Source organism: Ranitomeya variabilis, chromosome 8, assembly GCF_051348905.1.
Source record: "Ranitomeya variabilis isolate aRanVar5 chromosome 8, aRanVar5.hap1, whole genome shotgun sequence".
Lineage (NCBI taxonomy): Eukaryota > Metazoa > Chordata > Amphibia > Anura > Dendrobatidae > Ranitomeya > Ranitomeya variabilis.
Genome location: NC_135239.1, coordinates 22,847,015 through 22,865,426, shown reverse-complemented (window position 1 = coordinate 22,865,426; position 18,412 = coordinate 22,847,015). Strand labels below are relative to the sequence as shown.

Below are 18,412 nucleotides of genomic sequence, written 5' to 3'. Positions count from 1 at the left end.
ACTGTGTGCAGTCTATACTCATACACTGTGCAGTCTAGGTTCATACACTGTGTGCAATCTACAGTATGTTCATACACTGTGTGCAATCTATGTTCATACACTGTGTGCACTCTATATTCATACACTGTGTGCAGTCTGTGTTCATACAGTGTGCAGTCTGTGTTCATCCACTGTGTGCAGTCTATATTCATACACTGTGTGCAGTCTATATTCATCCACTGTGTGCAGTCTATGTTCATACAGTGTGTGCAGTCTATATTCATACACTGTGTGCAGTCTAGGTTCATACAATATGGGCAATCTATATTCATACAGTGTGTGCAGTCTATATTCATACACTGTGTGCAGTCTATATTCATACACTGTGTGCAGTCTATATTCATACACTGTGTGCAGTCTATATTCATACACTGTGTGCAGTCTATATTCATACACTCTGTGGAGTCTATATTCATACACTGTGTGCAGTCTATATTCATACACTGTGTGCACTCTATATTCATACACTGTGTGTAGTCTAGGTTCATACACTGTGTGCAATCTATATTCATACACTGTGTGCACTCTATATTCATACACTGTGTGCAGTCCATATTCATACACTGTGTGCACTCTATATTCATACACTGTGTAGTCTAGGTTCATACACTGTGTGCACTCTATATTCATACACTGTGTGCAGTCTAGGTTCATACAATATGGGCAATCTATATTCATACACTGTGTGCACTCTATATTCATACACTGTGTAGTCTAGGTTCATACACTGTGTGCACTCTATATTCATACACTGTATGCTGCTTATGTTCATACAGTGTGTGCAGTTTATGTTCTTACACTATGTGCAGTCTATGTTCATACACTGTGTGCAGTCTAGATTCATACACTGTGTGCATTCTGCGTTCATAGATTGTGTGCAATATAGGTTCATACACTGTGTACAGTCTATGTTCATACACTGTGTGCAATCCATGTTCATACAGTGTGTGCAGTCTAGGTTCATACAATGTGTGCAGTCTAGGTTCATACACTGTGTGCATTCTGCGTTCACACATTGTGCTCAATCTATGTTCATACACTGTGCGCAATCTATACTCATACACTGTGCAGTCTAGGTTCATACACTGTGTGCAATCTACAGTATGTTCATACACTGTGTGCAATCTATGTTCATACACTGTGTGCACTCTATATTCATACACTGTGTGCAGTCTATATTCATACACTGTGTAGTCTAGGTTCATACACTGTGTGCAGTCTATATTCATACGCTGTGTGCAATCTATATTCATACACTGTGTGCAGTCTGTGTTCATACACTGTGTGCACTCTATATTCATACACTGTGTGCAGTCTATATTCATACACTGTGTGCAATCTATGTTCATACACTGTGTGCACTCTATATTCATACGCTGTGTGCAATCTATATTCATACACTGTGTGCAGTCTGTGTTCATACACTGTGTGCACTCTATATTCATACACTGTGTGCAGTCTATATTCATACACTGTGTGCAATCTATATTCATACACTGTGTGCACTCTATATTCATACAGTGTGTGCAGTCTGTGTTCATACACTGTGTGCACTCTATATTCATACACTGTGTAGTCTAGGTTCATACACTGTGTGCACTCTATATTCATACAGTGTGTGCAGTCTGTGTTCATACACTGTGTGCACTCTATATTCATACACTGTGCAGTCTATATTCATACACTGTGTGCAGTCTGTGTTCATACACTGTGTGCAGTCTGTGTTCATACACTGTGTGCAGTCTATATTCATACACTGTGTGCAGTCTGTGTTCATACACTGTGTGCAGTCTATATTCATACACTGTGTGCAGTCTATATTCATACACTCTGTGCACTCTATATTCATACACTGTGTGCAGTCTGTGTTCATACACTGTGTGCACTCTATGTTCATACACTGTGTGCAGTCTGTATTCATACACTCTGTGCACTCTATATTCATACACTGTGTGCAGTCTGTGTTCATACACTGTGTGCAGTCTGTGTTCATACACTGTGTGCAGTCTGTGTTCATACACTGTGTGCAGTCTGTGTTCATACACTGAATTATACAATCTGTACATATACAGCTGTTCATGGTCCCATCTAGTCATCAGATTGCTGCGGTGTACTGACTATTTACTCTTCAGATCATTAAACTCCATATTAAACATGAAGAATAGTTTTAGAATACCCCCCAAAGACCACCGGTCGGACCACCCCTCCCCTACGCTAGCACAAGTCATCCCAGCTGAAGTGGAACCATTGCTCGGCCCCATTTGCTGTAACCTCTGCTCCAGAAGGTGGACTGTTGTAAATTCGGTGATCTTGGACCCCACAATACTCAGTGACGTCTCTTGGATGTGACAAAGTGGCCATAAATCAGAGTTATGACCTGGAGAGGCTCCGCTATTCTGACGGGGCAAGTAATTAAAATCAGACTGTGAAACCAGATCCAACTCTGTCACCTCTGCAGAAGGGGACGGGGCCTGAGCGCCAAGTTATCCTGCCAACCCCTCCTCCATGCCACAGACTGCCGGCCATGGCCACGGCTCTCTATAGCACAGGGTGCCCACTATTTTACTGGACTGGCACTGTTCATAGGGGCAAGGCAAAAAAATGCAAACATAAATTGGGAATAATGGACACATTGTGAAAACTCAGTTCCTTGATTTATAAAACTTTACATGTCTTGTAAAGATTGGCTTAAGGAATTTATATCAGTATCTGTGCCCCGGGCAGGAAAAGGGGAATTAATGAGACTGGACGGGAATACGCCACCTTCATTATTACAATAGTGGAAATAGACATGAGATATGGGATGGACTGTGAAGACCCCAAAACTGTCAATACTGGATATTCTCCAATAAGCATGTACTGAGCCAAGCCCTATGATGCCGTCCTATTAAATATTATAGGAATCCTATAGTTTATCCTCAGCAGTTCTCCAAGTCCCCCCCTCGGCCCCCTGTATCTATATTTATTTTACTATCAGGGTCCCATCCCCCTTTTGTGACACTGCTGGTGGTCCTACACAGATGCTGCAAGCTGTAAAGAATTAATTGAAGAATTAACTAAGTAACCAAAGTTTCTATTTTCTTTTTCCTATTTTTCTAGGAAAACAGAAGACACAGAACAGACGGCCATTCTGTGCCGGGCATCGGGGCAAGTAAAGGTCCTGACTCCTCACAGATGTAGCTGAGAACGCAGGGGGATCTCAGATGTCTAAATGGGTCTAATTACCAATTATCAGAACTCAACATGGAGTTAATATTATTAACAGGGGCAGAGTTGACCAATTGGGTATAAGGGCATTACCCAAGGGCCCATGGCAGGACATGTAAAAATATTTAAGGGGTGCTAATATGATGTAATATGTTATCTCAACCCATATCTATAAATGCTCTGTAAGTTGCCCATGACCCATTGTGGACCCGCAACTTAAAATCATCTTACCCTCTGATAGACTAGCCCCATGCATCTATTATAATGTAGCCATTCCTTTGAGTGTACGGTACCTCCAACCTTCCCTCCACAAATCAAGAGAGTTACCAGGGAGACAGGCTTTGGAAAAGTGAATTCCTTCATGTGCCCCCTCTTCCCTATATTTGGACATTAGGGGACTGCCATGGGGTTCACAACTAGGCGACATCCACAGTCCCTTATTCAGTTATATTAGGGAATGAAAAAAAAAATTCTTCAAGGCAAAATTTCTTCTAGAAAGCAGTATAATAACTATGTGAATCAAGAGTCTAGAGGTCAGTAAGGTGGGTATGATCAATGTGGGCAATGGTGCAATTTGAAGCTTTTGGGGTCCCAAATGCAAAATCTGTAACTACAAGGTGATTTTAATAATTTTGATCTTTTTGCAAGGGCCAAAGAGAACTATTAGTCTTATTAGTCTGACTGCAAGCAAGGAGGTTGCATCATGAGGCCCCCTAATCAGGGTTACATTGTAACCTTTAGGTTATTGGCTGTCGCTTCTGTAATTAATCTTGCATCTTGTCAATCATGTCGTTATTATGGTTATTACATAATGAGATGTTCCCTGAAATCCTTCACTTGTTACTTTTTCTATCAATTACATAATAACTTAATTAACTTAATAGCCCCAACTACAAGTTTTGTAAGCTGGTGTCATCATGCGGGTCACGATTCCTTCCTGAGATGTCACCACCCAACAATATCATCAGGGAGCCTGCAAGGGCCACAAATTCAAGGGCCCAGCATTGTTGCACTTCAGCTCTGAGTTCTTGGAGACTATGGAGAGTGGTCAAGATGCTGGTTAAACAGATCGGTAATCCCAATGTCCACTTATTCTGAATAGTCTATCATTTAAATGTGCCTTAGATTTAAAGGGCTTGTGTCCTCAGAAAATGTTTTAATCAGGTTTTCATTAAAAAAAAAATCTGAAATCTGGCCACTGGGGCTTTTTAGGCTCTAACTAGATGTTATTTCAGGAAATGCACACGTACATTAGCAGTGGCAATAAACTGATTCTGATCCTATTTTTGTACTGAAGCATCTAATGTGCATGTGCAAAGATAATGTGAAGGGAGGGGGAGCAGGTGAGCTGTGACATTCCTATTGTGATTGGTGCATCCTGTGCTATCATCTGTGCTCAGAGTTATCGATCATTGTAATTCTGCCTGTGATGATAATGAGACTTCTGAAAAAGTATTTTGCATAAGATTGGAAATATGAGTCTGAAATAGCTACAGTGGTCAATATAAAATAATAATAAAATAACAATGCATTTAAAAGGAATCTGGCAGCAGGATTTCACCCCCAAACTATTTATATGTTCCTGCCAAATTCTGCACGGCCTTTACATGTCCAGTCTGTTCCTCTGCTACTAAGAAATCTGCGTTTTAATTGATATGCAAATGAGACTGAAGAGGTATGGTAGATCTGAAGCCTCTGTCACACCAGCTCTATTTCCCACCTAGCACAGGCTCCTCCTGCTTGACTGACAGTCTCTATGCTGTGTGACTTTAGGCAAAGGGCAGCACGGTGGCTCAGTGGTTAGTACAACACAGCCTTGCAGTGCTGGGGTCCTGGATTCAAATCCCTACATGGACAACATCTGCAAGGAGTTTGTATGTTATCCCAGTGTTTGCGTGGGTTTTCTCTAGGCACTCCGGTTTCCTCCCACATTCCAGGGAACTTAGATTGTGAGCCCCATAGGGGACAGTGATGATAATGTGCGCAAAAAACTGAGGAATATGTTGGCGCTATATAAATAAAGGGAATAAATAGACACTGGGCGTGGAATAGAGCTGGAGTGACGGAGGCTTCAGATCTACCAAAGCTCTTCAGTCTCATTAGCATATCACTTAAAATGCTGATTATTCAGTAATAAGGAACGGACCCACCATGTAAAGGTATTGCTGCACTTGTCTTTGGAAACGTTACATGCGCATATAAATAATGTGGGGGTGGACAGATTCCCTTTAAGGGCTACATTTGAACAATACGATTCTAATGACGCCTTCCCTGTAAAGTTTAGGCTCAGTGTTCTCAACTAGATATCAACCTACATAAACTGAATTTATAAAAAAAAAAAGTTAAGAAACTTTGCAAAAACTTTGTAACTACTTATAGTCTAGCCACATTCAGAGCTGCATTCACGATTCTGCAGGTTTCCTCCTCCCATACCTCCTGCAATCTAGTGCTTCACATGTCATAAGCACAGAAGAATTGTAAATGCAGCTCTGGCTGTAAATAGAGTAGGAGAAACAATTCAGATCAATAGAAAACAATGTAACATGTATTATTAGGCTATACGTTACCTGTTACAGGGAGAATAACCCTTTATGTTCCTAACACCTGGATACATAAAACGTATCAGTGACCATAAGGCGACATCTACAGGATCTATAATCACTGGGTAGAAGATGGATGCCAGACACAGAGGTGGATTGTGCTAAATCCGCGACCTCTGTCCCTGGAGCGCCATCTTCTATAAGGAAAGCTCTAGCGTGGGGCCCCGGGACATCAGAATTAATCCACATATGGAAGAAAAGCAAAAGATTTTCCCAACACCGATGCAAAAGCAGAGATAACTTGGAATAAATCAATAGTAATTAAATCCAGATCCACATAAAACTCCAATAATAGTAATTGCTTCAAGAAACGAGAGAAGAAGAAAAAAAAAAAATTCACCCTGAACTCTGAGATGAACTGTAATTTGTGGAAACGTCTGGATGAGAAATGGCTGCGTGGTAATAGATGTTGGTTTTCAAAATAAATCATCAAGAGGGATCTGAGCTCAATTTATCTGATACAGAGCTCCAAATCCCCTGCGGAGTCATAGACTAAGATGCAATTCCTGCTGCCAGAAGCCACCACTAGAGGGAGCTCACTGTACACTGTTCTAGAACTAGGCTCAATGTATGCAGTAAGCTCGCGAGCGCCCTCTGGTGGTGGCTGCAGGAAGAGACAATTTCATCTTTTTACTCTATGTCTTTGCAGGTGATTTGTATCAGCACCACAAAGCTTTGGCAAATTGAGAATTATTTTAGATATTCAATAAACAGAATTGGTACAGAATATTTAGCTGGAGAGTTCTTAACCTTCTTTGGCTCACTGAATTTTAATTTTTTGGATGAAACCTCAAATTTAAAGGGGTTCTCTACTTAGCAAGAGCTAGTTATACCTTACCAATAGGTGGGAAAACACTACTGGGACCCCCGCCCATCAGAAATGCCTGATAGGAGCGATACTGTGCATTGGTCTATTCACTCTCTATTAGGCCGGCCTCACACTGGGCGTAAGACAATACGCCACGTATTATACGTCCGTACTACGGCCGTAATACGGAGAAATGTTCCCAAAATATTGATCCGTAGTCAGGGTGTGTCAGCGTATTTTGCGCATGGCATCCTCCGTATGTAATCCGTATGGCATGGATTTATGTGCTCAAATGTTCGGGAAATGTGCGCCCCCTGGTGGATGTTCTCATATGACCTGGAGCGTGGGAAAAAGTTCCCAGGCTGCAGTTCATGAGAACATCCACCAGAGGGCGCCTCACCGCGACTGAAGGAAATGTAGGTCAATGACCTACATTTCATTCATTCGCCGGGGATTACAGGCACGGAGCACAGCTGCATTTAGCAGGGCTCCTGCCTGTAATATTAGTTAACCCCTTCAGATGGATTACTTCGTGGGACGAGACGGTTCACCAGAAGGTATGTATCTTGTGCGTTTATTATTTTTCCAAGCGAGGGTGTTCCTGATGGATTGAGAGAACAATAAATTATTACAACAACCGCTGTGTTTATTTCATTAAAATACTTTTAAATCATGTGTGTGTGTGTTTTTTAACCCTTTCGTACTATTGGATTAATAATGGATAGGTGACATAATTGACGCCTCTCCATTATTAATCTGGCTTAATGTCACCTTCCAATAGCAAGGTGGCATTAACCCTTCATTACCCCATATCCCACCGCTACAGGGAGTGGGAAGAGAGTGGCCAAGTGCCAGAATAGGCGCATCTTCCAGATGTGCCTTTTCTGGGGTGGCTGGGGGCAGATGTTTTTAGCCACGGGGGGGCCAATAACCATGGACCCTCTCCTGGCTATTAATATCTGCCCTCAGTCACTGGCTTTACCACTCTGGCGGAGAAAATTGCGCGGGAGCCCACGCCAATTTTTTCCGCCATTTAACCCTTTATTTCAGCAGCTACAGCGCTGAAATTTTGCACATACACACTACTAACATTAGTTAGATGGTTTACTGTATGTAAACCATGTCTCATATCCTGTCGGGTTTGTGCAGGAGAAATGAGAAGCCGGCAATTGAATTACCGACTTTTCACTAACACCGCTGCGTATTTCTCGCAAGTCACACTGCAGGTCCGTGTGGAATCCGTATTTTTCTCGCCCCCATAGACTTTCATTGGCGATTTTTTTGCGCAATACGGTGACAAACGCAGCATGCTGCGATTTTGTACGGCCGTAGAAAGCCGTATAATACTGAACCGTAATATACGGCTAATAGGAGCAGCCCCATTGAGAATAATTGTGCCGTTTATTTTGCGAGTTTTACGGACGTAGTTTATGCGCTCATACGTCCGTAAAACTCGCTAGTGTGAGGCCGGCCTTAGACTGCAGTACCTGGCCATCTCTGGCAGTACTATTGACAATGAACGCATGCATCCAAATCGGGCATGGATCCCTAATCTTCGGTTTGGAGGGAGTCCCATAGTTCAGAACGATATCACCTACTTGTGATAATTTGCTCCTTTGATAATAAATATGGAGCATTCCACCCAATAATGGTATTTAAGGACAACTCTACCCTTTAAATTTCACATTTACCCATCTACCAACTCATACCTGATAGTATTTCTAATGGCGACAACTACTTTTTTTTTTAGTTTTAGTAGTAGTGACTGTCAGGTTGTCAGCTCCGCCCCTTTTCTATTATCAATACATTTTGCAACAATGTATCAAAAATTTAAGGGAAACTGCACCCAAAGAGTTAAGAAGGTCTGAAGGTTTCTAAACAGGGATCGATCCCAATTAAAGAAGGGGTCCAGGAAGAGGGGAGAATGCATTTCTTAGGGATCCCCCTAGTGGCCCGGAGGTTAAGAACTCTCATCAGCCCCTACTGAAGCCCACAGCAATAAATGGAAGAATAAAAACAGAATAGATTTTGGGGATGGACAGTTTGCAAACTTACAGCAAGGATGGAAATAAGAATGCCAGCAGCAGAGAGCACAGCGTCATTAATTGTCTCTCCCGATTTGTTGGGGTACCGGATGCTTTCATCGTTACAGTAAAACCCCCGCCGATACGGTTGGATTCTGTTAGTTTCAATTATCAGGAAAGGGAGGGCGGCTAGGCATAGAGCGAGAGAGAAAACACAAAAAAATGGGAAACATGGTCAATGCACAAAATAATACACAAGATGAATGCACAGGGCGGGCGGCGCGGAGCCGAGCAGGACCCCCCAGGGGTAAGGATGGCCACCAGAGCTCCATCATTACTATGGGAGGGGGCTGGCCAGGGCTCCGCGGGGCCTGGCTCCTGCGCCACATGTCACTTACAGTAAGCAGCGCCACCAGCGACGCCAGCACGAGAAGCATTGGGACTGATATTGTGCTTCTCTTAACCTCATGTCTGATGCTCTGATCGCTGCAGAAAAAGCCCCTCTGGTAGGGCAAGATGGCAGATGTACAGTTGGTCACGACTGCCGGGGCGCAGGCTGTTAGGACAAACAGTAAAACGTCACAAATTACAATGCACGGCTGCAATTAGCTCCGCTATGAATAAATTACCATAGAAATCTACGGCGATATTGTTTTTTTACTCCAGTCACATCCAAAGCTGCATTCACAATTTCGCAGCTTTACTGTTGTTTGTTCAGAATGTAAAAGGTTCCAACTCTCTAGTGCCCCCTACTGGTTGTTATTCTACATAACACTCTCTGGCAGGCAGCAGAATAGTGAACGCAGCTCCGGATGCGATTGGAGAAGAAAACAGAAAAATCTGCACATTTCTTTAAAAGTCTTGCAGCATAAAACATGTTAGAGCTACAGGATAATAAATGACGATGGTGGGAGATATTATCACCGCGCTTTTCTCTATTCTTCTTCCAACCAAATAATATAAAGCAAATGTAAAGCGGGGGCTGCACATGGGAATATCCAAAATTGTACAGTTCTGGGAAAACAGATACTTTGCAGTAAACATGATAATGTTGCAACAATGTTGCAATTTACAGGAGTAAGAAAAATATGGCTGTTTTTTTCTGGGAACAGCAGCACCACTCCTACCTACAGGTTGTGTCTTGTATTGCAGCTTAGGCTAAGCTGCAATACCACACACAGCCTGTGGACAGGGGTGGCAGTGTTTTGGGGAATTAAAAAAAAAAGCAAGCAGCCATGTTTTTCTTATCCCTTTTAGAAAGGCATTACTCCTCTGACACATTGCACAATAAACAAAGGCGAGCGGCTGCACACAGTCGTGTCTTTCTCCTGCAGACAGAGCGGCCTTCAGCACCTGGAAGGAAAGCAGCGAAACATCTTATATAAACCAGGCTCATCTCTATTTCACTACCTAAACATTTCAGAAGTCGGCCAACTTGGCCAGGAGACGGGCGGTGCGTGCCAAGCGTTCGCAGAGAAGCCCGAGTCTGTAGATTGGGAGCAGCCCGGACTGGGGGGGGAGCGTTAGCGCAGACCAGATCCAACCAATCCGATTGCACGAGGAAGATGGAGGTCTGCGGGACTTGCATTACGTGGCTTTCTGTCATTACTATTATTTTACACACGGTTTCTTCTGCAAATGGCTGGCACATGATAATCTGCAAAACACATGTTCCACTGGGGAGGGGGGGAAACGGGAACGTTAACCGCTTAATCCCTGGAAGACCGTCGCATGTGACAAACTTTGCACATGTTCTGATATTTTGGGGGGGAAGTCATTTAATCCTTTTGTTACTGGAGGGGATGAGGACTGAAGAAGTTAAGTGTTTTCAGATGCTGAGGGGACGTGTAGACTTATTTTCGGGCTCTCATCTCCTCCATCGAATGGTGCAATTATTAAAGGGATTTTCCAATTTTAAAGCTTAAAGGGATAATCCAGCATTCACAATTTTTCTTCAAATAGCTGAAAATGAAAAAAACATAAAAACAAAAAACAAACACCCTGTTACCTCTTCTCCTCCCCAATCCAGCACTGATGCTTCTTCGTTCTTTTCTTTCTTTGTTTACAAATATTCATCATGTGACCTTTATACCCAATCAGGGGCTCCCAAGACTAAAAACTAGAGAAAACTTCTGCAATCTGTAAGATACTTTTTAATGCTTCAAATCCTGACTATTTGCAAGAGCTCTGCTTGCCATCAGTGAATGCCAACATTCCTAATTATAAGAAGCATTTGAAACATCACAACTTCTCACAGCAAGGTTTTTGCTACAGTCTGCACAATCCTCTATGAACTAAGCGCGTTTTGTGATCGCGGCGGAGCACTTCCCAAGATCTCTCCATCCTCAACTCCGTTTCTTGTACCTTCCAACTTTGCTTCACTTGTGCGAGATTTCCTTTATTAGTACTTTATGTTTCACAGACAATGAGCTGTCAATCAATCAATCAATCAGTCAGCAGCTGAGATGCAACAATGATCTAGATAAAGAAACTGAAGGTAAACTAATCAAATTTGCAGATGATGCAAAGCTAAGAGGGACAGCTAACACTAGAGAATACAGAGAAAGGATTCAGATGGATCTAGATAAGCTTGAATAATAGGCAGAGACTAATAGAATGGTATTTAACGGAAAAATGCAAGATTCTACATCTGGAAAGAAAAAACGAAAATTCCATATTTAGAATGGGAGGAATAGAACTAAGCAACAGCACGTGTGAAAAAGACTTGGGTATAATAATAGATCACAGACTGCACATGAGTCAACAGTGTGATGCAGCAGCAAAAAGGCAAACACAGTTCTGGGATGTATTAAGAAAAGCATAGAGTCTAGATCACGTGAAGTAATTATCTCCTCTACTCCTCCTTGGTCAGGCCTCATCTGGAATACTGTGTCCAGTTCTGGGCACCAAATTTTAAAAAAAAGACATTGAAAAACTGGAGCAAGTTCAGAGAAGAGCAGCCAGGATGGTGAGTGGACTGGAAAGTGTGTCCTACGAGGAACGGTTAAAGGATCTGGAAATGTTTAGCTTGCAAAAAAGAAGGAGAGGAGACTTAGTAGCCGTCTACAAATATCTGAAGGGCTGTCACAGTGTAGAGGGATCATTATTATTATTCTCATGGAAACACAAGAAGCAATGGAATGAAACTGAATAGGAGGAGATACAGATTAGATATTATAAAAAACTTTCTGACAGTGAGGGTGATCAATGAGTGGAGCGGGCAGCCACGAGAGGTGGTGAGTTCTCCTTCAATGGAAGTCTTCAAGCAGAGGCTGGACAGACATCTGTCTGAGATGGTTTAGTGACTCCTGCATTGAGCCGGGGGTTGGACACGAGGACCCCGGAAGTCTCTTCCAACTCTAACATTCTAGGATTCTATCTATGACTAAATATTCAGAGGCACGGGCTCGGGAAATGCTCCGTCACGCCGAAAGCACTTATGACCTCATTTGCATATTGATAAAAATGTGAATTCTTAGGGTACCGTCACACAGTGGCATTTTCATCGCTACGACGGCACGATTCGTGACGTTCTAGCGATATCGTTACGATATCGCAGTGTCTGACACGCAGCAGCGATCAGGGACCCTGCTGAGAATCGTACGTCGTAGCAGATCGTTTGAAACTTTCTTTCGTCGCTGGATCTCCCGCTGTCATCGCTGGATCGTTGTGTGTGACAGCGATCCAGCGATGCGATCGCTTGTAACCAGGGTAAACATCGGGTTACTAAGCGCAGGGCCGCGCTTAGTAACCCGATGTTTAACGTGGTTACCAGCGTAAAAGTGAAAAAAAAACAAAACCGTACATACTCACCATCTGATGTCCGTCAGGTCCCTTGCTGTCTGCTTCCCGCTCTGACTGTTTGCCGGCCGGAAAGTGAAAGCAGATCACAGCGGTGACGTCACCGCTGTGATCTGCTTTCACTTTCCGGCGGCACTCAGTCAGAGCGGGAAGCAGACGGCAAGGGACATCAGATGGTGAGTATGTATGGTTTGTTTTTTTTTACTTTTATGCTGGTAACCACGGTAAACATCGGGTTACTAAGCGCGGCCCTGCGCTTAGTAACCCGATGTTTATCCTGGTTACCAGCGAACCTCGGCATCGTTGGTCGCTGGAGAGCGGTCTGTGTGACAGCTCCCCAGCGACCACACAACGACTTACCAACGATCACGGCCAGGTCGTATCGCAGGTCGTGATCGTTGGTAAATCGTATAGTGAGACGGTACCCTTAGATTATGGAGCTGAGGACTGATCTTTACAAGAACTACTTGACTTTATAAGCGGTGTTGGGTGGGATAGGGGGAGGGGTGCACTCTGATGATAGTTTCCCATTAAATCAGGGCAGGTGGTCAAAATTTCCAAATAAATAATATTTCCACTGATCACAGCAGAAGTTATGAAATTGGTGAAGAACTGAAATATTTGGCAATGCTGGTGACTTCCAAAGTTATTAACTCTTTCTTATTCCAGCACTAGAGTGGCACTATCACCTCTGCACCCCTATAGATACACCCCTGAATATCCAAAACCACCACAAATGTACCACTAAACATACAGATATATCCAGGCCCTCTACTGATGCACCCCTAAAGAAATACCCCAGACCAACTACAGATGTGCCCACCTATAATAGGTGCGGGGGGCTGCAATTGCACCTGAGCCCTGCAGAATAGGGGGACTGAAAAGATCCCTTTACTCCTTCTGAAAAGACTATTACTATTACAGACCTGTGACCGTTGGGGGTCCTGTTGGAGATTTTGCATGTGCCCCTATAGCTCACCCACCCCTGAACATCCCGACCCTCCATGTATACACCGCTGTAGATCACAGGTTATCCGGAAGGACTACAGATGCCAGATCTTCCATTCCTAATGCACAAGGAGCCATTTATTTCCAGCCCAGCGTAACGAGCCATAAAGTCACTTTCGGTCTAATCTCCGCATGACAAGGCTCGCTGCGCTGATGACGGAGCTTGGAAATTTCTCTTTAATATTTAGTAGCTGTTTAATTTTAGGCACCAGGCCAATGACTAGAAAGGAAAAGGAAAAAAATAAAGAACCCACCGTGCCAGGTCTGTGCGGGAGCCGGCGAGCCATGTGATCCGCGAGGTAAGCGCACATTATAAATATTATGATTGCACGCTTGTGACTTGGGTGCTATTTTAAGCAGTTCGGGGCTACTGGTGCTGGGGCGGGCTGGGGGGCTGTAAACCTCATTTGTGCTGTAATAGAGGCTCAAATTATTGAATTTGGCTAGTGGCCAAAGTGGCTGAGAGTGAACGTCTTATACTCTGCCGGAGAGCTTTGAAGCCGTAACGTTTATGTAGAAATGATGTCTGTGTGCACACGGCCGAAGTGTCCATTCTCCGCTACCACCTCTTATAGTACACGGGAAGTGATTTGTGGGGTCTATTAGCGACTTCATGTGTTCAGCTGCCTGTACTCACCCAGGTCATCGGGCCTCGTCCTGACATCTATGGCTGCTGCTTCTATCCATTATTTATCCATTATCTATCTATTTATCATCTATCTATCATCTATCTATTATTTATCCATTATCTATCTATTTATTATCTATTATTTATGCATTATCTATCATCTATTATCTATCATCTATATATTATCTATTTATTATCTATTATCTATCCATCTATATATTATCTATCTATTATCAATCTATCATCTATCTATTATCTATCTATCTATCTATCTATCTATCATCTATCTATCTATTACCTATCCATCTATATATTATCTATCTATTATTTATCTATCCATCTATTATCTATCTATTATCTAATAACTATCTGTCTATTATCTATCTATTATCTATCTGTCTATTATCTATCTATTATCTATCTATCTATTATCTATCTGTCTATTATCTGTCTTCTATCTAATATCTATCTGTCTATTATCTATCTATCATCTATCTATCTATTATCTAATATCTATCTGTCTATTATCTATTTTCTATCTAATATCTGTCTATTATCTATCTATCTATCTATCTATCTATCTATCTATCTATCATCTATTATCTATCTATCCTCCATTAAACCACTCAATTCAGATGTAAAGAGCAAATGTGCAGTCAGATATTTCTGCAAAATATCTTTTTTTTGTGATCATGTCCACGTTGGAACCCTTCTTTATAAGAGACGTATATTACAGCCCCCCCATCTGTTGGGGGTACATTACTGCCCCATATACTGATCCATAAGACCACTCTACAGCCAGGACATTATCGTTATTTTCATGTCCAGAGACGACTCTTAAGTTCTGAATTCCCTGGGAAAATAGCAGATGGAGAATAATCTTATACTGGGATCTACGACTTCTAGTAACATTCCAGCTTCATGAGAACAGGATGGAGAGTGGTCCAGATCTGATCCGTCCGCCTGTATTTAGTGTAATACGGAATATACCTCGGTATATAGAAGCGTAGGGAATAATGCCAGGAAAGATGTATCTTTGTATTGTGCTGGCCAATAGATAGGAAAATATTAAAGTGCTACAATGTATCATTCCAAAGTCACAATGAATAAAAGTAAATAAACAAACTTTTAATAGATTCTATTTGTTCCTTGGACCAAGACTGAGCCTTAACCACCTGTGCCCCTTATTATCTACTGGCATTTGCCCAAATCTTCTCTCAATATTTCCAGGCAGTAGGTACCTCATATTCGGAAGACTCCACCAAAAGAGTGACAATGCCAGGAAAGCTGGAGAGAGATTATAAGGGAGGGAGGAAACAGATGAGATACCTCCAGAGATTTCTACTGGTTCCACTTAAAGACTGACTTGTGATACTAAATTAAGGAAACTAATCTTACCTCATCCCCAAAAAGGAACATCCTAACAATTCTAATTTCAGGGCAGAGATTATCAAATCTGGCAAGATAGGCACTGACAGAACCCCCTTCCACAGCTACATGGTTAGATGGATGGATGGATGGATGGATGGAAGGAAGGAAGGAATGATGGATGGAAAGAAGGAAGGAAGGAAGGAAGGATGGATATAAGGATGGTTGGATAAAAAGGAAGGAAGGAAGGAAGGAAGGAAGGAAGGAAGGAAGGAAGGAAGGAAGGAAGGAAGGAAGGAAGGAAGGAAGGAAGGAAGGAAGGAAGGAAGGAAAAAAAGGATGGATGGATAGATGGATGGATGGATAGATGGATGGAAGGAAGGCAGAAAGGATGGATATAAGGATGGTTGGATAAAAGGATGGAAGGAAGGAAGGAAGGAAAGAAGGAAGGAAGGAAGGAAGGATATAAGGATGGTTGGATAAAAGGATGGAAGGAAGGATGGATGGATGGATGGATGGATGGATGGAAATAAGGATGGTTGGATAAAAGGATGGAGGATGGATGGAAGGATGGATGGAAGGATGGATAAAAGGATGTAGGGATAGGAGGATGGATAGATGATAAATAGATAGATAGATGATAGATAGATATATAATAGATAATAAATAGATAGGACTACATAGATTTGCAATTGAAGAGCTTGTGTCATCTTGTGTTTATTTAAAGCAGGAACTCTATGAGATCAGTGCTGCAGTGTATAGCATGGAGGATGGACAGATAATAGATAGATGTCTGTGTATAACATGGAGGATGGACAGATAATAGATAGATGTCTGTGTATAGCATGGAGGATGGACAGATAATAGATAGATGTCTGTGTATAACATGGAGGATGGACAGATAATAGATAGATGTCTGTGTATCGTATGGAGGATGGATACAACAGCAGCCTTTGGAGGGGATGGATGCCAGCCTAGTTTGGGAAATCTGACCTCCATGTCTCGGAGTCCGCAGCGTCGCTATATTGGTCATCACCCAGCTTTTCTAGAATCAGATTAGGGACATTTTTTATTTTAAGGGAAATGCATTTAGGATTTTATTGATTCAGGGTCACTTTAAGGCAAAACAGTGTGAGAGAAATAAAAGGTTATTTAACGGCACTTCAGTCTCGGTAGCCAATTTACGGACAGTGCGGGATTGTACGCCGCCGCGGCTTTAATGGGCGATTTCCGCGGCAGTAACGACATTTCTGAATCTCGTAAAAGGCAATCACAGTAAACACTGGGTTCCTGCCGCTGCCATCGCTCGGTGAATGGTCGCTTAATGGAATATCCGACTCAGCAGAATCCCAGGATGCGGCTATAAAGCAGCAAATTTATGTATCTTGTGCGTCGCGGCCGAGCGCCAACCGCCGGCTGTCAATGTATCTATTGTGGATCTGGAAGTCTCTCTTCGGTGTCGACAGCTGCCACCTGCACAAACAGCGCACGGCTGTGAATGTGGACGAAAACACCGGCCGAGACGGCGAGCAGCGGAAATATTAAGAGACCCTCCAAAAATCCACTAATCACTTTTTGGGGGGATATTATACGGTGTTTCCTAAGTTTATGTATTTGGACTATTAGACTTTCCATCACTTCTGTGTCGTAGACGACCCCCGAGATTATAGACAATTTCATCACAGAAATATACCGCAGGTTCAATATTTATTACCACTGATCTCCGGCCTGTGGCCACCGGCTCCATAGTCTGCGATTAAGGGCTTGTGCCGACGACCGTATCTTGGGTCCGAGCGCAATCCGACAAAACATTGCATCACTCCGATCCCCATGTTATTCTACGGGGCCGCGCACATGGCGGATAACGTCACCGCACGACAGAGTCTGATCGGATACTGCGATCGCACTGAGCCGTGTAAAACAGTAAAAGGGTATGGAAATCATCATAGATACATATATAATAGATAGATAATAGACAGATAATAGATAGATAGTTATAGACAGATGATAGATAGATAATAATATAAAGAAATAGATAGATAATAGATGATAGATTATAGACAGATGATAGATAATATAAAGAAATAGATAGATGATAGATAATAGATAGATAGATAATAGATCGATGATAGATAGATAATAGATGGATGATAAATAGATAATAGATAGAGAATAGATAGATAATAGATGATAGATAGATAGATAGATAGATAGATAGATAATTCTTAGAAGTAACTTTACCTTGTACAGATATCTAGATGCACAGAAAAATAAATAACCTTTTTTTTCCTATCGACTTTCATCACTGAATTGCTTATTAGGGGAAGTGCACACGTTCAGGAATTTTCGCGTTTTTTTCGCGTTTTTTCGCTATAAAAACGCATAAAAAACGCACACATATGCATCCTATCATTTAGAATGCATTCCGCAATTTTTGTGCACATGATGCGCTTTTTTCCGCGAAAAAAACGCATCGCGGTAAAAAAATGAACATGTTCATTAATTTTGCGGATTTTTCGTGTTTTTCCCGCTATTCTCTGCATTGGGAAAAAGTGCACAAAAAACGCATTAAAAAACAAGAAAAAAAACCGCATGCGGATTTCTGGCAGAAATGTCCGGTTTTTGTCAGGAAATTTCTGCAAGAAATCCTGACATGTGCACATACCCTAAGAGTGACCCCTGCAGCTCGATCCTCGGCGTCTCAGACAATCAGTGACTTTGCGGCACTTTGTGCGGAGCGCTCACACCGGGCTCACTGTCCTCACTTTGTGCGGAGCGCTCACACCGGGCTCACTGTCCTCACTTTGCGGCACTTTGTGCGGAGCGCTCACACCGGGCTCACTGTCCTCACTTTGCGGCACTTTGTGCGGAGCGCTCACTGTCCTCACTTTGTGCGGAGCGCTCACACCGGGCTCACTGTCCTCACTTT

General features: G+C 42.5%; 1 protein-coding gene across 2 annotated transcripts in view; it reads right to left on the bottom strand.

Moving 5' to 3' along the window:
* Positions 1-18,412, bottom strand: part of PLPP3 (phospholipid phosphatase 3) — a 69,659-nt gene that overhangs the window by 27,467 nt on the left and 23,780 nt on the right. Inside the window, exon 2 of one of the 2 annotated variants that reach the window (XM_077276056.1) lies at positions 9,077-9,234. In XM_077276056.1, coding sequence (XP_077132171.1) covers positions 9,077-9,234 — 158 coding nt within the window. Of the gene's footprint in view, positions 1-8,709; positions 8,868-9,076; positions 9,235-18,412 lie in introns of both variants that reach the window. The other variant, XM_077276055.1, reaches the window with a different exon arrangement.